This window comes from Falco biarmicus, chromosome 9, assembly GCF_023638135.1.
Source record: "Falco biarmicus isolate bFalBia1 chromosome 9, bFalBia1.pri, whole genome shotgun sequence".
In the NCBI taxonomy this organism is placed as follows: domain Eukaryota; kingdom Metazoa; phylum Chordata; class Aves; order Falconiformes; family Falconidae; genus Falco; species Falco biarmicus.
The window spans coordinates 52,860,212-52,882,166 of record NC_079296.1 but is presented as its reverse complement, the minus strand read 5'-3'; the positions used below and the strand labels follow the sequence as shown (position 1 = coordinate 52,882,166).

The following is a 21,955-nucleotide window of genomic DNA, read 5'->3' as shown; positions in this document are numbered from 1 at the left end:
CCCATTGATTTACCTCTTCTATAGGAATGCTTCTCATTTCTCAGAAGTGTAATGAGAAATCATAGAGGCTATATGCAGTTTAAAGCTTGATAAGAAAAAAATAATTAAGATTGAAAATAAGCCTTTTTTAAATGCAGTAGCAATATCTTGGCAATAAAAGGATTTCAAAGTGTTGCTGTTTTTCTAGAAATAAAATGGTTGCCAAAAGTCTGCCAATTGTTTTTGAAAAGCTTGTGCAGATGAGGTAAAAATTATCTGTATCATATTGATATAGCAGAAAGTTTGCTGTTCTACCCTGAGGAAATTGTGCGTCCCTTTTGTGCACTGCCTTTCCTCAAGGACACAGTTTTAACGTATAATTGAACTTTCGAAGCTTAATTTAACAAAATTGCAATTTACAACATTGTAGACGCAGCAGTGTGATGAAGCTTGGGGAGACTGGAGACGAAATGTGTTTGGTGGTACTTTGTGCGATGCATTTCTGTGTGCACGGCGCAGGTGTGCAGTGGGGTGCTGCCAGAGCCTGCAGGCATTTTGCTGGACTTGGTCTCATCCCTGTCCTGCAAGGACATGCTTGTGATGCTGCTGGTCAGTGTAACGATGAATCTACTGGTGATACTGGTTGCAATGAAGTATGTGTTTGCTCACCCCAATGCAGCAGTTAGACACACATGGTTGCTTTGACAAGGCCACTGGATCCAAGGAGAGGTATTTTCACCTCTCATTGCTCCTTCAGCAAACCGGAATGCATTCAGCTCCATTTAGGTCTCCAGCTATGACTTTGTCATTGCCTTTTCAACCTCTGCCCCAACTTCCAGGACGCTAATATGTTGTTTCTTCTGAAGTTTGAATCACTCTCAGGAAATGAAGTGCTCTTAGGTCCTACCCTCATTCCTTTGCCCTTACTGTGTCTCCTGCATGAGGTTCAACTTTATTGCGCTTCTGCTGAATGAACTTCTGGCCATCTCCCTCTACCAGGAACTACTGGGCGGTTTCTTGGCAGGGTTCATCTCCCTGTTTGCTCCTTCTCTCTCCACTCACCACATCCTTGGAGGAGCACTTCAGAAGTCCTGCACAAAACCAGTCTTTTTGGGGGTGAACCTGCCAAACCCTTCCCAGCCAGTCGTCACTGTCTGGAGTGCTTTACCTCCTTCTGAGGTGGCAGCATTTTACATTAGATGTTTAATGTGAAGCCTATAGATAATTCTAATATTCAGGAGAATTGTACGTGTTACCTGATGCCACTTAAACGGGCACAGGAGCAAACAGTTTTAGTCAGAGCTGCTGCCTAGCTAGGGGAGGATCAGATCTTCCTTGAGATGCCTAATTTTTGCGCGCTGGCAGATGGTCTTTTCCGGCACACTTCATTTGTGTGAGTGTTGGAGATGGCAGGCTCCTTCGGGCAGCAATCTTGGATGAAATCCTACTCTGGTGTCTCTCAGATGACATTATTTACTTTAGTTTCACCCATTCCATCATCCTTCCCTAGATGTTTTCACATTAAGTACATCTTGTACTGAAAAAGAGGCGCTGCTGGAGGAGGTCTGCTTCAGCTCCTGGCAAGTGACGATGAGACAAAAGCTCTTAGATATGTTAATCTGAACAGCCGTAATATCCCTGCCCCAAAAAGGACCGTTTCCTTGGCAGAGACTGAATCTGCCTTTTTCAAAGGAGAGGGGAGGTTCTGGAAATTAATCTGTTGCGGGAAAAGCCAATAAGAGGAACTGTGTAATTTTGTCCTCAAAGCAACTTCTCACGCATTGCCGGTTTAGCGTTGCACACTCCCTTCTGCTACGCTGACATGGTCAGGGTGCGTTTTCAGCAGCAGGATTAAAAGTGGGATCCCTAAATTGAGTGTCTCCAACAGAAACTGCCTTTCTCTTGCTTTCAACAGACAGAAACATTGTTTAAACCAGACTTTTTTTGGCGTTTACTGGCATTACTAAGAAAGAGTTGGCAAGGGAAGCTGGCAGAAGGAGATGAGTTGGATAAGCTTTAAAGATATTTTTTTTCTTCTATAAAATGAATATCCAGAAGCTGTGTAAATGTATTTTTTTTACTTTTAAAAGTGTATAAAAAGACAACATATACACATTTCTGACTGAAATAACTTCTAAGCTTGCTGTGCCTTCCAAATTCTTCTCCCTCAATTAAAAAGGGGTGGGGAGTGGGGTTGGGGGGTGAAGAAAAGGCAAAACAAAACAACACCTCAGGAAATCCCTAGAATGTTTATTTGGGAGCAGACCAGCCTGTTACAATCATTAGCTTGCAAAAGTATTTCTGTTATAGTCAGAAGGCAAAGTGAATTTTAACCTTTTATTGCCAAGAGATGTCATGTTTGTTAGTGAAGTAGCTATTGAGAATACATTGAGGCATGCAAATTACAGTGAATAAGAGAGTGGCATATGTAAAAATCAAAGCCAAACCCCAAAAGCACACCCTGCAGAGAGAAATTAAAATAAATTTAAATAACCATAATTATACATAAAGTTCTATATTTCATACTTTATTGAGTTTCTATTTATTACTTTAGCATTTCTGGTTGTAAAAGGCTTCAGCTGCAATGAAAAGATATTTCAAAATATTGATGTCCTTTTTTCATTGTGAGTTTAGTGCAGAATGGCTTACTGGCATGGTACGTTGATTATAAAGGAAAAAAGAGAACTGGGCTGGACGGGTTTAAACTGTGATCGGTGGGAGCCTTCCAGACCAAGGCGGTTGTTTCCCAGGATCCCCATAGGAGGGAGGACAGAAAACCACCCCTCTGCAGAAACCAAGCATCAAGAGCCTGGAAACCCTCAAGATGCAGAGGTCAAATTTAAAATAAGGACAGAAAAAGTTGGGCTTTTTAAAGACAGAAACCAAAATTGTTTGCTTTGTACAGCAAACTCCCCTTTTATTGTCTCGGCCTTTTCCATCTACAAAATGGGAGTAATGTTTAATCCAAGTCATGGGACATTAATTTGGTTTTGGTAATGTCTGATTTCAGATTAATAGTGTTATTTGCATTCTTACACTCACTGTACAACTTTTTAGGGAGCAGGGATTTGCTGTTCTGGGGGAAAGAGGGATGTCTTGCATTTGAGGATAAATCATGCATGTGTTGTGATAACAAAGGAACAAATATTTTCAAGATTTTACTTCTCAAAGAATTAAAGAGGAGTGTTTGCAATGCTGTATACGACGGTTTTCACTGTTGCAATCACTGAGGCAGTTTAAAAGCATCTTGTAAGTACTATGAAGAGCATTAATTGATATCTTTATAGTGTATGATGAGCCATATGAATCAGTCCAAGTTTAGCATGATCACCTTTCTTCTGAGGGAGATTAACACTGACATGAAAACACTTTATTTTAAGGAACATTTTGAGAAATAATATTTCAGTGTACTATGTATTTTTCTTTCATGTTTACGTTTTTACTGCTCTCTAATATGCCATTTAATCATCAAACATCAATTTAATTTTAAAATTTAATGTACTAGTTTGAACACACTTTCATGCATCTTTTATTAACTTATTTAAAAAGAAATCTCAGTGTGTAAAATTGAAATAAATTCTAATTTTGGCCTTCACAGAATTAGTATTTAGCAATTTCTCTAAATATGTGGGTTTGAGATGGAGATAATGACAACTAGATTTGAGCCATTTCTTTAAAAAAGTGATTCCTGAGGCCTCCCCACCGCATTATGAATTTCTCAGTGGGTATATCTGTATCTATATCAATACAGCAGGTATATTGGTGTCTATATTGCTATCTATAGCTATATATACATAGAGATAATCTGTTTCCAACCTTGTTGCAGGATTCAGCTCTTAAATCATGGTTTGAATTTTTTTGCAACATATGAGGAAAAAATGGCTGAATAAGGTCACAGCAAGATTGTGTGTTGAAATCAGATCATAATATATACTATTGAGTGGAATTCCTATCAATGTTTCTGCTCTTCTAGGACATGTTGTTAGGAAGGAATTTAATTTAGAAGCGGAGAGCTTATCAGTGTGTCCTTGTAACATACTTGCCAATGTCATGAACTTCATATATGTAGATAGAGTTGTTCTAATCTTAGCACTAGGCAGTGTAAAAAAAAAACAGTATTCAGTCATTGAAAGTGTGGATTTTATTGGTCTTATCATTAAAGAGCTTAAAAATTGCAGCAGCAGCAGCTGCTACAGATATTTTGGCTGATGTATATGAAATAAGTGTCTTGTGGGGTTCCCCATTGTGTGTCAGAGCTGAACAACATTTCCTAGAATTCAAATAATTTTGGGCAGATAACAAAGGAGATGGATTTTTTTTTCCCCTTCCCCCCCCCTTCCCCCGAATGTCATGAAATGAGGGGTTTAGGTCAGGTGGTTCAGGTCAATTCTTCACAGCCTTCATTACTAACAATTTAGATGAAGAGTCCAGCCTCTGTTTGAAGTCTTCAAAGGCAATGCTGGTTTGGTTTTCCAGCAAAATCTTTATCTTTCTCAGGGAAAGATGAATCAATATATCACCATTCAAGCACAAAGCTGTGTCTCACAGGTGTATTACTTAAGCTGAATGTGAATTCTTACATTAGCCATCACAATCAAACCAAACGATTTGGAAATCCTACTCTGTGCTTTGGGGTTTTTTTTAGCAGCCACTAGGCCATTTTGCATTTTTACATTCTACATTTTTATATTATGTGCATATATTTTCTTGTCACAGCAGTGAAAGTTCAAAAAGTTTCTCAAGAGCGATAGTGAAATTACTTTCACGTTCTTCTGGTGTGCTGTCTGGCACCTGACAGTCTACCATGAGCTAGTGAGAATTTTATTCAGCATAAAATAAAGTCATATGGCAGTTTATTGCTGTCTTTACCTATCCCACAAAATCATTCCTCTGCATCTCTCAGAATGAGCAAATTTGCTTCTTCGATTTTAGGGAGCTTGGATCTTGTCTGTTGATGCAATGTCACTGTCACAGCCTTGATAGATGGATAGGAAATAACTTGTCCCGTGTATTTAGCTTAGAGTTTGTATGCGTGAGGTATCCTTATCTGTGAATTTTGATTTGCAAACTAAAATTCAATTGAGTTCTTTGGGGCGGAGCAGTTGATATACCTTCTTCATTTTATGTACCTATATCAAATGTATCAAGAAATGCAGGTTTCTTTAAAAACAGAGTCTTTATGTAAAAGCAAGTAACTGTTGATGCAACATCCCTGTGCTAAGGCAGTTCAGAGTCAGTTGCTCAGGAATCCCTCAGGGGACGAGTACAGGCGTGGCATCTTTGCTCTTCCTAATCCTTTCTAAGTCTAACCAACTTGTTCAGTCCTCAAATGTTATTTTCTTGTGCAACTAGATGAGTTGTCCGTCTGAGTTGCTCTCTGAAACTCTTTAGTCTTCTGGTGAGCAAGGCTAGTCGTTTATGTGTGATATGGCTCTAAAATGCTCCTTCCCTCATCATTTGAGGAAATCAGCACAGTAGGGGGAACCCCTGCAGGGACCTTCTCTATTTATATGTTGATAAGCCTGGATGAAAATTTCCAGAAAAACTATATATACTTTTAAACCTGCCAAAAAAAATCTGACTTGCTTCTGTGCTTCAAAGTCCCGCTCTAAACATACTGTGTTGGCTGACACTGTGCTACAACATAGTGGTACCCATGTCTGGCAAACACTTGCTGCTTACGGAGACACTAACGAACCTTTTCAGCAGCCTTCCTCTTCGCATTCTGCTAACTTATATGACTCAGGAGTACAAAACCGAGAATTCTGGTGCAATATGTCATGTTTTCGCAGGCAAAGTTTTATATACTCGCGTCACTAAATATGCAACGTGGTGCAGCATTACGTGGTTTTGTTTTTTTAAAGGGCTGTAAAGGAGTGGTAACACAGTAGTTCAGGTGCATACCTCAACGAAAGGTTGGACTTCTTGCTTTCTGTGGGGAAGAAAAATATAAATAAAAGGAGTACTGAATAAATAAAAGGAGTATTGAAGTGTAACAGTGTGGCACAAACCTGTTCGTTAATAATGATCCAGTGGCTGGAGTACTCAGTAGTGTGGGGAGGAGGCTGTGGACCAGACCACTGAGGTGTTGAATCTCACAGGAGACCGCAGCCCTGGAGACTGTGTGTGTTTCATACCAGATCCTCACTGAATAATTACTGGGAAGGAGAACAGCCATTAAAACAAACGAGAGAGAGAGGTCGCCTGGGGAGACCAGAGGAAGGAGGGCCGGGAACAGCTGGAGGTCCAGAGCCACTGCCCGCAGGGAGGACCAGAGAGCTGGGACTGTCAGTCTAGGGAGGGAGAGGCTGGACGGAGACGTGATAAACATTGCAGCGTGTAAATGGCTGCAGGAGGGCAAGAGGGAGTGATCAGTTTCTGTGTCACTGTTAGGTATGCTCCACAACTAGCAGGAGCAAGATGAATGGCCCTACCAGGCAGCAAGTAAGAGCTCAGTAATGAAGATAATGAGAAAAGGATGTATTTACGTGCATATAGTGAGGAAGGGCAGCTCTGAAGTCTCTCGGAATGTACTTGATTTTCACAGAAGCCAGAGAAACGGCTGCTAATGAGAGAGGTATAGCTGATCCTGACATGGGGCAGGAACCTCTGAGGTTCCATAAGCCACATTTTCTATTATCTGATGTAAAATGGAGACAATTCTTTCTCCTTTATAAATACATGCTTTGCAAACTTTTGCCATCTCTACATTTCAGTGAATAAGATTTGGATTTTTCAGATATTATAACTACCTAAAACCAGGGAACATCTGTTTCTTGCCTAGGATGAAGACTCTTGCCCCATAGCTTTTCTTTCTCTTCGGTTTTTGCACAACCTAAAACCAGACTAAATAATGACATAGACAACTACAACATCACCTATAACTCCACCACAGCTAACAGAAAATGCCCTGGCAGAAGTTGAGCCTTTTGCTTGTTCTGTTATATTTCATTATTAATTCGTGGCTGGGCACTGTAATCACAGAGGCGGATTGGGATGCCACGGAGGCTGGGATATTTATAACCTGAAGTGGCTTGGTTTACGGAGGAAGTAGTTATGGCTCTGGAAGGACTTGTTAAATTTTGTGTTGTACTGCAGAGTCCCCGTGTAATCATGGACAAATCAATTAGCTTCTCCGTGCTCTAGCTGCTCATCTGTAAATGGAGATAGTGGCACATCTCTGCCTTATAGGTGTGCGGTTGCAGCAGTGATAGAGACACCTAATAGATGTGCAAGACAGTTTCAGAGAACAGCAGCAGACAGCCTGAGGAAACCCTGTCCTTGGGAAATTTTGGACGTTCAAGAGAGAGATGTATATGTCATTCTGTCGAGACAGGTTGTGAAAAAATACGGTGTCTATGTGAACTGTTGACTATGTCCTGTAGCAGCACTTTCCTCATTGCCTCTTTCCAAAGTAGATGCTATAAAATGTTGAAAACAAAACTTGCATGGGGAAATTAATCTTTTGAAAGCTGGGGGAAGTCTCTTGTACATCTTTCTGGATTTGATGGAAAACTTGTTACACAGAAATAATCGGGCTTCACTGGAGGCCCTTCGATGGCTTTCTGGGAGTATAATGCCATAAGCAATGTTGGGTGGCAGCAGCAGGCTCGTATTTGTGTCATCTGTTACTCTGAGGAAGCATCAAAGCTTCAAAAGATTTTCAGGAAGGGGGAAGGGAGGAGAGGATTTAACTGGAGTGCATCATAAATAGACCAAATCCTGAGATGACAATTTCAACTGTTTACAATAAGCATGAAGTAATTCAAAACACATTCTGGGACATTGGGGTTGTAAAGTCCTGGTACACATGGGCTGTGTTGCAGAGCTGTCTGAGCTTTAACTAGCAGTGAACGGAGACATGGTGATGGGTTTGGGGATTGTTGGGTTTTTTTGAAGGATCGTCTGAATGAAAACACGTTCAGTCCCAAATTGGTTGTTTTTGGTTGGTTTTGGTTGTTTTTTGTTTGTTTGTTTTCATTCAGTATCTTTTCTGCAGTTCTGTGTCAGTAGCTATGAAGACAGTAGATGGGATGCAGAGTATGGCATGTTGGGAGCAGATAATACTGTGGTTGGCCTAATAGAAATTTTCAGGTGTTCAACAGATTTTTTCACTCAGTGCTCCTCAGTAATATATCTCTTTTGTGGTTACCAACTCTTCCCAATACTAAGCTGGAAAATATGATTTTTCTGTTTTGGTTGGGTTTTTTTTTTTTTCCCCTACAAAGAATAGTTGGTTTGTAGTTCTAGGTCTCTCAGAAGACAGTAAATCTCCAAAGCTGATGGAAATTCAACAGCATATGGCACACCATGCAGCTAGTGCAAATACCTTAATACTCCAAGTATCATAGCCCATCCCTGGGGAAACTTGTGTTTAAATTTCCACTGGGTTTAATCCCGGGGGTGGGGAATAATCTCTGGAACTGAAATAAGACACAGAGAATTTGAGACTCTCACCAACATTTAAATCAGTGTGTTGTCAGAGCTTTATTGTATTTCTCAAGTGAAAGCACATAAAATAAACTGTCTCAGATGACCCTTATTTTTCTGTCTTACCTGTGCTAATTCACTGGCTTCTGGTATTGGGGAAGGCAGGCAAAGTTATAGCAGGACTTGTACAAACAATGGAGTGACAAGAAGCGGGGTAAACATCGTAAATACATGCTTGAATGATATGTGAGCCTAAGAGCAACTGAAAGCTGTCCAGAAAGGCGGATAGACGGTCTTCTCTCATGATGGGATACTCTAGTAGCCTGTGTTTTGCAGAGGCAGGTCTCAGAAAAAGGTCTGGTTACATCCAGAGCGATCCAAATAAAGTTTGCAGTGTCAAACTTTACTTGCTCCTCATCTTTTAGCTGCAAGAGCAACTGCTACTTTCTCCCATTATTTCAAAACTACTGTCAAACTTATTTTCCCCCAGTCCCTATGGGTATCTGACTCCAGCATCCACTGGCTGAACTAAAAAATATTGTTACTCATTCTGGTCCATAAGACTGAGGTTGAGCAATTGAAACATTTTATGGGCCTTCTGCAGAATTTTCATTTTTCTGTGTTCTAACCCTGTGCAGTCGGTTCAGCAAAGAAACGGGAATATTTTTGTTCATTTACATTGTGTGGTAGAGCAGCTGAAGGTGACAGCAGACTTTTCTTTATACTTTTATCACATGTTGCAAATGCCTTTGAGATGTTTCTTTCTTTGTTATCTCAAAATTCCGTGCTATATTGATTTTTGCTTTTTCTCGAAGGGGCTGAAAATTTCAGCACTAACCCTGAAGCCAACTGAAATAATTGATTATCTGTTTTTACCTCCTCTTCAGTTATTTACCGCATGCCCTTCAATGGAGAAAGGGTGTGCTATTTCTGGATGATTTAGTGTAAAGCAGATCTTCGCTGAACTTTAATATCAATTTATATAACCTTGATACAGGGGTTATTTTCAGACCGACAAGTTTATCTAATACGTCGTGAGAAAACTTGCTCTAGAAATATCTTTTATAGCTTATTCTTATTGAATCTATGGGTAATAAAGGAAACATTTTCTATAAGCTCAGTTAATAATTGAAAATAGTTATGCACATTATCTACAGGAGGGATTAGAAGCATATTGGCCTTCTATAATCTAGCTAGATATCTTTTAAAATGTACTTTTTAATTAATAGATATGCTTTGTTTACAGTTTTTTGTGTATATAGTAATGGTAATGGCATTTTCATCTATGTTTTGTCTTTGCCTTTGTAGCAAGAAATATGTTGGACATTAATACTTCAAATCTCTGAGTATCATTCAGAAAACAACATATGTTTTTGTTCTAGAGAGTGCTTTTTTAGATAGGCTTTCCAAGATTTCCACACTACTTCATGTAATTTATTTTCTACAAGAATGTAAATGTATAGATAAGATATCTGTAAGTAAAGTGTCTTTCTAATTAAGCAGAAGAATGTGAGATGCTGCCCACAGGTTTGCAATATCATTTGTGTTACTAGGAAATCTTCAGATTCTTCTTTCTCTTAGGGCACATTCCAGGATATAAAAATGATTCATTTGTCTTGGAACTACAGCTTTGGAAAGTTTGTCAAGTTATCTTGAGTAGCCCAAGACTGGGGTAAAATTGCCCTTTCCATTAGGTTGAAAATATTAATATTTTATCTGTCTTTGTATAACTCATTCATCATCTTCAAAAGATCATCAGAGAGAAATTACAGTTTGAAAGAGTGGAAATTAAATACCATCTCCTCTCTTTCGGTTTGCATTCCAGTACTTGTGATGCAAAAGGAAACTTGAATCCAGAAGCATATCTGTGATTGCAATAACAAATTAGCAAAGAAGATTTAATCTGAGCCACATAATACGAAAAAATGTTTAGGGAGAATGAAGTCTGAGCTCAGAGATCTTGGCACAGACCTGGTGCAGTGGAGCAGTGCAAGTGGAGGGGAGCTGAAGGGATCTGAAAGTGAAGAACAGCATGTGAATTAAGCCAAATAATTAAGTGATTTAAGCATTAATCTAGCCAATCCTCTGAGTTCATTCAGAGAAGCAAAACATATATCATTGCTTCTCTGGAGATTGTTGCATTGTCAAGGATTCAGTTTAGCCAGGACATTCAGACCTACCCCTTACTTGCATTAAAAAAGTTCCCACATTTCTCATTGTCTGAAACTGATTGTATCTTTTTGCCTTTCAATAAATTTCATTTAGTTGCAATTACCCTGGCTTCCAAATCTTGAAATCAAATGAATTAATGAAAATGGAAAATCAGAACTCTTTCCTAATTAAGAACTGAGCTTTTCAAGGAATATGAAAGGATCTAATTTAGAGAAAGATGTTTGGAGAGCATGAAATGTGGCTTGAAGGAGATACATGTGCATTTAATATAACTTACTGAGCCCAGCCAGATTTGTATTGACGGGAAACAAAAAGCATCTGAAATCCTCTTTCAGTGATAGAATTATTTATGGGCTTTCTTGAAGTATTCTGAGTTGACTTTCAGTTCAGTGAAATGGGTGGCCATCTCAGCTTGCTTCTCGGTGGACACAGTTACTACTGTATTTTTTGTTATTGCTTTCTGTCTTAGTTAGCTGAACCATGAAATTATCGGGAGGGGGCTGACGATGGTTTTCATTTTTGCTCATCAATGGCCGTGTAACCCTTCCGTATGGATGTGGAGAAACGTCCATCACGGGACTGTCGCAGTCACTTGAGGATGCAAGTGACGCTGAAGGGACTTAAGGACTGGGCAGGTGGCTCAGATAACTGGAATGGGCACAGTTCAGAACAGACTTAACTTTCTCTTGGCCCTGAAACACAGTTCTCATGGTCTGCTGCTTCCCCAGCATACACAAATACGTTGTGCATACAGTTGTTGTGCGTAGTGCACGGAGCTCATCTGCTTGTGCCCTGCTCAGCATGCCAGACAGCTCCCACTGTGGAGAACATTTTCAGATATAATCTGGAGGACGCCTCATTTCTTATCTTTGGGAACTTAGAAGTAATTATCATCACAATTCTTATTCTCCACAGTGCACTGCATATTGTGGGTTGCCCACAAATACATGCCAAAACAACTACGTGCATGGACAGAGAGAAGAGGTGTCTCTAAAGAGGGTCAGGTTTGCTGTTCAGCTCCAGCTCTGTTAAAACACAGTGGATGTGTGGGTGGCAGAATGTAGAGATATTAAACTGGAATACTCACAGAAAGTACGGCAGGACAAAGGGGGTAAGCTGCATAAAACGTATTGACAGTGGGCAACTAGTTGACCTACAGTCTTTGACACAGTCCGTGCCTGACCTTGAGTTTTTGAGTACGTTGGAAGAATATGACATTGTCATCAAACTCCTGGGAAAAGGAGGTCATGGTCCCCAGAGTCCTTACAAAGAGGAGGAATTTTACTTTTAAAAGCTGTGGGTAGTTTTAAATCCAAGTGGGATCTACTAAATTTACATGGCATAGTCCTCAAATAAGTTCACCTACATTTTAAATTGGCAAATATCAACAGCTGCTCACTCACGTTATAATTACCCAAATTGCAAAGGACCGTCTGCAATGAGTTCTCTTCAATCACTAAGTCTACCCAGACCCACTGCAATTGCTTCCTAGCTGCCAGCTCTATTAAGTTTTGTTTTGTAACACTTTACTACAGAACAGACACGTTTGTTTTCCTTGCACAGCCTTCCATGAAGCATTGTTTAAGCAGCACATAATGTATTCCAACAATGAGGTACTTTTTGCTTCCATCTGTTTGATAGCAAAATGAACAGTTGTGATTCATACGTACAGTGTAAATACTGCATAATGACGATGGGTTTACTTTGAGAAAATTCCAGCTTATTTCATTCCTCTGCCAGGTTTGTGTCCATTTTTGTATCAGAGAAAAAATTCTGATGTTGGGCCTGAACTTTTCAGGTGTTCACCATTTCTCTAGCAGAGGGACCCGTGGTGGTGCAGAGGTGATAGCACAAGGCTGCCACAAGCAGACATGGTAGCGCAGCAGGTGCTGGGATGGTGAGCTGCCACGTGCTCCTTGGACCTGCAAGGCTGTGTGGTAACTAGTTGTCTTTTCCAGATATAAAGCCACACTCCCCCAGGGGCTGACAGGGCTGTGGATATTTCTATTTTAACCTTCTGGGGCAACACAGTAAGGAAAAAACTATGTAGGAGAGGACTGATTTTTTTAACCAGTCTTTCAACCAGACTCTGCAGCAAGGTTGTTTCTTTGTTTTGGTTTGTTGTTTGGTTGGTTTCGTTACTATTAAAAAGACCTTTCTATTTGCTGATTGTTCAAAAAGTTAAAACCAGCGCTGTTGCAAGCAGCCTCCTGCCCCATCTCTTTGATGAGGTCGCCGTGTGTCAGAGGATGGGCAGGGCAGGGTCTTTCCTGTATAGCTATATATCCACATAGATATGTGGATATATATGATATATTTTATGATATAATATATAATAAGATATATGTGATATAAAGATGATATTTTATATGGTCTCTATATAAAAATAATAATATATATTATATATGATATAAAGATGATATATTTATATGATATAACTACATATCCATAACATGGGTTGTGATAGCAAGCACTCCCCTCCATCAGACTCAGCTGAAAAAGCACTACTGCTCTTGACCTGCTTCCAAGCTGAGGGCCTGCCAGTCATGCCGATGGTCCGGGTGGAAGGTGCTGTGCTCCATGGAGCCAGGTCAGCACCTGAATGACCACGTTTAGTGGCCTTAGAGAGCTTTGCGGGGACAGTCCTTTAAGGAGCTGGCAGGCAGCACCCAAAGTGGGGATCTGTTTGGGATACATCGCAATAAATGAGAGCTGGCTGAAAGCATACGTATTTTTTATTATTTTTATTAGTTGTTCTTAATACAAAATTGAGTTCACAGTTTGGTGCAGCCATTCCCACTCAGTCAAAACCATATGTTGTTGCATTTTCCTTTCTTCCTGCCTTTGTGATTCGTGAATCTAACGAATCACCCCCTCCCAGATGCGGAGCAGACTCCTTGCAGGTCATCAGGCACGCAGAGAAGTGTAATAAATACACACCGAATGCTGGTTTATGTTGGTTTGCATCCATCCTGCTGCAAAGATACAGGAAGGGCTTCCATACCTCGCATTGGCTGGTTTGTATTACAGCACGCATCCTTCTCCCAAACCACATCCTGACACACAGGATAGCGGAGCTTGTTCCCAATCGGCTTTTTTCAAAGTGTTGGCAAAACCAGCCCCCTTTTTCATAATTCACTCATGTTTGTTTTCTGAACTTGTTTTTAGGAGTCTTTGGAAGATTTTTTTAGTTTCAAAGTTTGTCCTGAAAAGGGAGTATTGATTTTTGACCTATTTTTAACCAATATAGTTCAGCAGATAATTGGATAGCTGCTTTAAAAACCAAGGCTGCCCTATTTGCACTGCATAGATTTAATTAAAAAGCAAGAAGGAACACATTTTACTTTATTTAATGTATAAAGTTGTGAATTTTCTGTTAATCCCCGTTTAGCTGGCCAAATGCACACAAGTCTGCTTCAGCAGAACTTCAGTGCCCGATAATGAAAATATGGTGTAAATGTTGCATTCAGCTTTCATGCCTGACTTTTTACTGACACCAAATAAATTCATAGCATAGCTACTCAGCCTCAGAAGATGCAGATTTCTTTAAAACATCAAACTGGTTATTTTGGATTTACTCCTGAATTATTTGATTCATAATGTTATGACATTTTGAACGTTTTAGCTAGGTTATTCTTTAATTTTTAAAAAATGTAAATCAGGAATACCTCACAAAAAGGATGTAGCTAAATTGTAAGCATGCTTTCCCTTTCCCAGAGTAGTCATTAGCTTTGCATTTCTGCATGGAAACCAGGAAACTGTGTGCTAGAGCTCTGTAGTTTTATTGATTTTGGTCTGGCACAATTAACTTCTCGGTTTCCTCTTTCTTGAGCCTTATTTGCTTGGGTTTTTAACTCTAGATAGGGATCCTGGGACACCAACAGTGAGCAAGGAACTGTTAATTTAAATAGCCCTTTATAGAGATTTGTTGGAGCTTCAGCAGATGTTTCCAAATAACCTGATGGCCAGGGGCTGGGATCGCTGGCGGTATGAGGCAGTGCACCTAAAGTTTTGGTTTTGCTTTTTCATTTTGATTGAAAATCTTTTTAGCTTATGAAGAGAAGTCTGCTGCTTGGGGTCAGTCCCAAGGTTGTTCTGTTACTCCTATTTTATGCATGTCACACGAGCTCCGTGGTGGGGTTTTCTGTTCCTGTAAGGAAGCCTGGGAAGAGGCAAAGAGCTGCTGCTGTTGCACTGTCCCTGCCTTAGGACCTCATGGGCAATGAATGGTTCCTGCTGTGCCTTGTGGTGGGCAGCAGGTGACAGGTCGCTGGCTGGTGGTGAAGGGGGCAGGCAAAGAAGAGGGTGGAAAAGCCTGACCGCCTCCAAGCAGCAGATTCTTGCGCTATACAAGGAGGTACTGAAAAAGGCGGGGGTGGGGGGTGGGGGTTGAGTGTGTGTAGAAAAAGAAATTTGGGTTAGAAACAGTGCCTTCCTGATAGAAGAATCTTGCATCTATTTCTACCATCAGCAAGGAGAAGAATATGATGATTCTGTTTTCAAAGAATCACTTTATTTTAAAGTTTGGAACAAACTTAGAAGGTCGTTGGTTTCCTACGTTGTTGGAGTGGCTCAGCCAATTTGTTAAGGGGCTCTGATTCTTTGCTACGCCATTTAAAAAAAAAACAACAACAACAAAAAAAAAAAACCCAAAACCCCAAAACACAAAAAACCAAAACAACCAACCAACTGCAAAATACTCTGTTCTCTTTGTTGCTACTCATTATATACAGCCACAGGGATACATGCTTGTCATTTGACAGTAAGGAAAGCACAGCTGAATTCGCTGCCCTCAGGAACTTGCAAAACAATATGAATCAAATGTTTATACTTTTCATGTCCGCATGAAATATCACTTGGTTTTGGAGGTGTTTGCAAGAAACATAGCCTCTTGTGTTCACTTCTAAACTAAAGCCCAAAGTAAAAGAAGAAATACTTATTGATTTAAAAGCAGTGCATGCAATTTATAGTATTCGTTGCTCATTGTAATTACCTTAAATGTATATTCTTTGTAGACAGCTTGCATTTGTTGGATTGAATTCCAGTTATCATGGTAAGATTCCCTAGGTGGCTTTATTTCTTATAGATTTCCCAGTTTTGTGTATTACAGATAGAGGAGGAGTAATACCAGACCAAAAATCTGATACCTATAAACATACCTTTTAGCTTGTGAAAGCACCGACACAGAAGGTCAGTGTGTGATAAATAAAGGGGAGTGGGAGGTGGGGTATTTTTTCATATAGATAGCAGAAAATGGCATAGCATTTATCCCTACTGGAATTAATGTATTCTTTCGTCAGTTATGCAATTTCTAATTCCTGATGTTAGCTCTTCAGATACGAGAAAAAGCATCTAGATTTGGTGGAATGTAACTATCTGATATATCTCAAAAGTCCTTCATTTCCAGAGCTATGCTTAAGAGCTAACATAAACTTACGACCCTCACTTTTTTTGTGTTGGAATTTCTGTTTTCAGGAACATACAGGGGAATGTAAATAGGGTTTTATCCTTCGAGTAAATGTTGGTCCTTTTTGCATGGTTTAAAAAATACTCCTGAATTATCCCCTGGGAGAGTACTTTGACTATCACATCATCAAGTCTGGTTTGATGTGTGTTAACGCTGGGGGAAAACAGGTAACCTAAAGGCAGCAGTCCTCGTCGGCTGTCTTTGGCCATGTGAGTAGGTAATTTCTGCGTGAATGAACTCGCATGCATTTAGTTTCGTTCTAAACACCTGCTGAAGTTTCAGAAACATATTCTGGTTTCACTATTCCCCTCCCTGTTTTCATAAACAAGCATGGATTTGCTTCTGCACCCACCTGCCTTGTACAACACTGTGCTAAGCTACCAGCCACAACCACGTCCGTATCACAGCTCGGCTGGCTTTGTGTAGTGGTCAAAATAAACTGCACACTGCTTGCAATCTCTGTGTTCTTTATGCATCCTATGGGAAAATGGTACTTTGTTGTCATGGTCCGGTACAGTGATGATAAGCTTTGTGCAAGGCTGGAGTGGCTTCTAGAATCTCTTCTTTCTCCTCTGCTTCTCACTGATGATGTTATTTCTCTTGCTTCAATCTAAAGTCCAAGCAACTAATTATTAAATGTGACAGTCCATGAGTTTTTGCTGTGTTTTCATATTTGCCCCATGTTAAATGTAACAAGCCTTGTTGCATACAACTAATTGCAATCTATAGTTCTTCTAATTTTTTTTTTCCTTACTATCTTGCCGATTTTGACCCATTTCAGGCTAGGAGTGTTCCACCAGTGACCTGTCAGGACAGTTCACATGAACTGTGGTCTGGCATGTAACAAGCAGTTCATGGGTGTAGGTCAACCACAGGCAAAGTTGACCGTGTTGCAAAGTTGGCTTTAGTGAAGTTAATAGCAGCTCTGGAGGGGCTAGAAACCACTTTGTTGGATTAAACAAACCTGCCTATTTCAGTCTACCATGTTAGGATATAATTTAAAACTTTGAAACCAGAGAAGCAGAGTCATCCCTTTTGGTTCTGTGTCTTGTGCTGATCTCTGTTCTCAAATACTGGGTTTGGACATCTGATACAGCTCACAATGCATTTCTCTTTCCAAATGAATTAATGTTTATTTACACTCTTCCCCTTGCCCACAGATTTTTCTGTTTATTTCTATTATGTAATTACTAGAATCTTTTTTTTTTTATTTATTTAAATCTATACGTGCTGGTCTAACTCATGTATCTTAATCCAGTAAAATCTTTCATCTTTTATAGAGAGGAATTTACAAAAGTAAACGTATTAGGACTGTCCACTTAATCAGTTTTCTGTCTCTTCAAATGTAATAAGAAATGACATGAAGTACTCTATACCAATCTCAACAGCCAGTATCAGGGGAAAAACTCAGAGCACCACAGTGTGATCACAGTGCTGCCAGCTCCACAGCCCAAGGGAAGAGATGATCCAGCAATGATTAAGACTTTTTCCTAGATTACTGTGCAGAAAAATATGCTCAGTGACAACAACTTTGTATTCAAATTCCAGAATGGGCATCCCACCAAGGTGAACAAACATACTCCAAATGGACAGCTACTAGTATTTCAGGCATAAAACCAGATTTTTTTTTATTTTTTTTTTTTAAGGCTATCATATGATTATTATTCAAAAGCAGTCCCGGAAAGTATGAGTTCAAAATCTGCTACTGAGACTTGGTACTCATGGTGGTGTGATAAAACATGAGCAACTAAAGGAAAAAAAGTATTATTGCTATTTTTGAGCCACTGTTCTTGAAATGCCTTGATGCCTTTACCAGAAGGAAGGTGCCTGTTTGCTCACCTCCGTGTTTAGGAAGCATGCCTTTCAAACAGTTTGCATGCTGAGTAGACAAAGAAAGGAGGATGAAAGCTCTTGCCATGTCCATTTTGCAGAGGCAGGTTGGAAGAAAGAGGTGGAAAGGGAAAGCGAAGCCCAGGAAGAGCTGAGGTGTTACTTGTTGGCTCAGCTGGAGGGTTTGCTGTTCCCACAATGAAACACAGCTGTCCCTAAGCCACTACACAAGTCCATGGTAGAGCTGGGCTCCCAACACCACCTCCAGGTTCACAGGGGAAGCCCTTAATCCCAAGCCATCCTGCCTTTTCTTTTTCTGTATTAATATCTCTAGGTCGGTGTGATTAAGAGAAAAAGTTTAACAGTACTTAAAAAACTTGTACTATTTAAACTAGTTTTACTAGCGCGCGGTGATTTCAGTTCCATTGTAAGAAAACAAGAGAGCTTCTCTGACTCAGGCTGCTGACTCACCAGCTTCCAGTTGTTCAAGTAGTGCTTTATTCATTTTTTTGTTTTATCAGAGAGCATTCTTGCTTAGCCTTAACTTAGTTTTTTCACTAATTTCCTTCAGAATATTAAGTTTCACTTCTAGCAATTCAAACCGACGTCCCTCAGCAAGCAAACAAGCAAGGAGCAAATTAATGGGAAAAATGCTTTTCCTCTTTGGCTGATACAATTTGATGTAGATTTTGAAAGTAAATCCCCTAAATAAGAGGGAAAATTTAGGGAGAGTACTACTTCAATTATCCTGCAGTCAGTGCTGCCTCTTAGGATATCAGGGAAAAGTTTGCGTGCACTGGTGAAATCTTCTCTTATGCCACAAAAACATTGCCAAAAAAGAAAGCATCAAACTGTAGCTGAAGAGTAGAAAGAACTAGAAACATCAGTGTAGACAAAAGAAGGTAGAACCATGCAAAATCAATCATTATGGTTTAAATAATGCTACCTTCATAAGGTTCACTTTACTTTCATATTTGATAATTTTAAAGGGATCGATGTGGGAATAAGTGCTGGTATCAGCATGGAAATTATTTTTTGTGGTTCTTAAGAAAGGCTTATAACAAGTGGTTCTTTCTGAAATGTTCTGAGCAGAATAGTATGTGCTTTTTCGATTATTCTAAAGAGAAAATATAAATGAGCAATCTAATATCTGTATTTATAGTGATTCCTGTTTCATCTTGATACTCAGTTTTGAAAATATTGATTGTAAGGGGAGAGTATTACAGTGCTTCATGAGATTCAAAATGAGCTTTTGAGGTCTTGCAGCAGAACTGTGCAAATACTTTAGGCAAGGCTCCACCGCTGCTGCAAAAAAAGTAAAAGATCTGAGTTCATCTCACAAATGTATACATTAAAAAAAGGGAGACAACCCCCACCCACCCCTCAGACCTAACCCACCCTTTCTGAATGATATTTATTTTTCTTTCACATTAGAATTGTATCATTTTAAGTTCCTATGTGTTTCCAATCACTATACCACCTGAGCAGCGTGTGATTTTTACTGGATTTATGCTTAGGACTGCCAGTCAGAATAAGAAAAAATATAGTTTCATCTCTTTCCAGATGGCAAACAAGGAAATGAGCTGTTTGTTTGAAAGAAAAATCTATGGTAAAGCAAGAATTTGAACCTGTGTGCCATACAAAGCAGTCCAGCATCCTAACTGGGGACAGTGTTGTGCTCGATAGAGAAGTTTCAGCTTTAGGAGTTCTCCCAGATACGTTTTTGTCTTGTGACAGTCTGTTTTCTTCTGCAGCTGCTTTTTTAACTTTACAGCTTACTAACATCAACTGACTTTCAAGTAAGTACCACTGTGAACTCATGAATAAACATAGTTATCATTTGCATATTAACAGAGGACCTTTCGCTGAAAAGAATCCATTTGTGCTACTGCAATATCTTCATTCTTTACTGTATTATATTGAACTAATTGTATCTTACTCTCTCAGAACCCTATAGTATGTATATCTTACGGGGTTTGGAGCCAATGCACTAATATTAAAGTGGTAATCAACACTCCTAAATATTCATGCCAATAAATGACTCCCATGTGTTTGCTGAATGCCAAGGATAGTCTGAAGCATTTATTTAGCATTGCAGTGGGATCTGGTTTCTGAAAAGTTCACGTAGATGCAGAATTTCAATATTGCTGTTTTGCATGGGGAGAGGAAAAACGTGTTTGGGTTTGCCTGAGCAGTGGGGCAGGACACTTAGAAGAAAGTGATGGTATGTCAGTCACAATCTGTGCTTAATAATGTCTGAGAGCACTGGGGAGTTGTCAGCTATTTTTTATTATAACAAAATTACAATTTTGTTTAGTCTACGATGTCCTCCCCACAATTTCACTTTTTAATAAACATCTACAATTTTCCAAATAATTTAAAAACCATTGCATTTCATGGGTGGGGTGCTCTGACTGTCACGCAGCCGGGGCTCCATCAAGGCACCGCTGTAAGCAGTCACAAATTCAGACACATTTCTCAAGAAATCAATTAAATACTATAACCCTAAAATTATTCTGCTTCACTCCTGCAACTGGCTGACATAAATCTTCAGAAAAGCATATTGAGTGCACAGAGGAACAACTGATATATTGAGCTACTGTTGGAATTTCAAAACAAGGAAATACTGTCTCGCAAACCAGTAAGTTTGTTTAATGAAATGTAAGTTAAGTGTAAACAGTCTTAAAATGTATGGGAGTTCAGTCTTTTGGATGAAGGTTAACTGGCATATCGTACACTGTGTCGTCTCGTTTGAGGTACAGTTGCAAGAGCCCATATAGGTGCACTGCCTCTTTCTGCAAACAGATGTTGGAGCCTCCGCTCCCTCCTGCCTCTGCAGGCAAATGGCTCACCAGACCTTCCTGATGCTCCTTCACAGCTTCCAAAAAATAGTGGATTTACCTTCGAATGCTTGAGATGGAAAAAAAAAAAAAAAAAAAAAGTTGTTTTACAATCAGGGGAATGGCAATATGAAGATTGCACACAGTCATCAGGGTGCTGAAAATGCAATCCAGCTGTCCTGATCCCTGCTCCACGCTGGAGTGCAACTGGGATTTCCGTGTGCCCTGCTGTTGATGTCTTGTTTAGAAAATTCTCTTAAATACTCGTATACATACAAATACTTTGTCTATTGTTCTCACAGAGATACTTGATAATACTGTTGACCATATTTTTAATTGCTCCAACACCAGTTCTTCTATTTTTTAAGCTAAAACTTCCTAATACCTTATGAAAAGTTTAAAACACATATTAAAATATTTAGCTGTTTATAGGGAAAAAATAGTTCAGCATGACTGTACATTATGTTTAGTTTCCATGATCACATGTGCAGTTCTACATGTGAATGCTGAGCATACTCAGCCTTCAGGGAAAAAGCGTTTCTATTAGAGCCACCCTGCTGACGGTGATCACAGCACTACAGGTCTGCTCTTAATGCAGGATATTAAAGCTTTGAACATAGATATCTTAAACTGAAAACGGTCATGCGAAGCCCCAGCCTGATTATCTGTACCTCACTTTATAAAAATAGCACAACAAGATTGAGCATTAATAAGATATTAGTGTTTAATGTAGGTATGCTATTATATGGAGAGGAAAAAGAGAAAACTCAAAACTGTCTCAGATGTCTCCTGAACTGATGTGTCCTGCACCACTAACGCTTATCTTCCCAGGCAAGTTGCACTCTGATGTGCAAAGCTGCAAGTGATGCAATTGCTTCAGGGCACACGGTGATGTCTGGAGGACTGGGTGTGAAATCCTGCAGCCCTGTGCCGCCTCTCGATGTTTGCTCGCGCTGAGCTGCGGCACCATGAACACTTCTCTTTGTAGCTGCTTGCTCTTCCCCAGCAGGGCCTGATCCTGCAGTGACAAACACGTGTCCCCTGCCTGGCAGAGCTGGGTGCGGGGTGATGGGCTCTGGGTTTGGACTCAGCCAACTCCTGTTTTCCTTTTTCAGAATCACCCAGCGCTGCTGCAGTTTGTAATACAAGCAGAAAGCAAACATCTAGTCATCAGTCTGGAGAGGAATGAGTAAGTACCCTTGTTGCATGTTCACTTTGTACTGGAGGTTCTGAGAGA

General features: G+C 39.8%; 1 protein-coding gene across 1 annotated transcript in view; it reads left to right on the top strand.

The window, feature by feature from the left end:
* ADAM12 (ADAM metallopeptidase domain 12) overlaps positions 1 to 21,955 on the top strand; it is a 187,161-nt gene that overhangs the window by 25,763 nt on the left and 139,443 nt on the right. Inside the window, exon 3 of the mRNA XM_056352413.1 lies at positions 21,834 to 21,907. Coding sequence (XP_056208388.1) covers positions 21,834 to 21,907 — 74 coding nt within the window. The remainder of the gene's footprint in view (positions 1 to 21,833; positions 21,908 to 21,955) is intronic.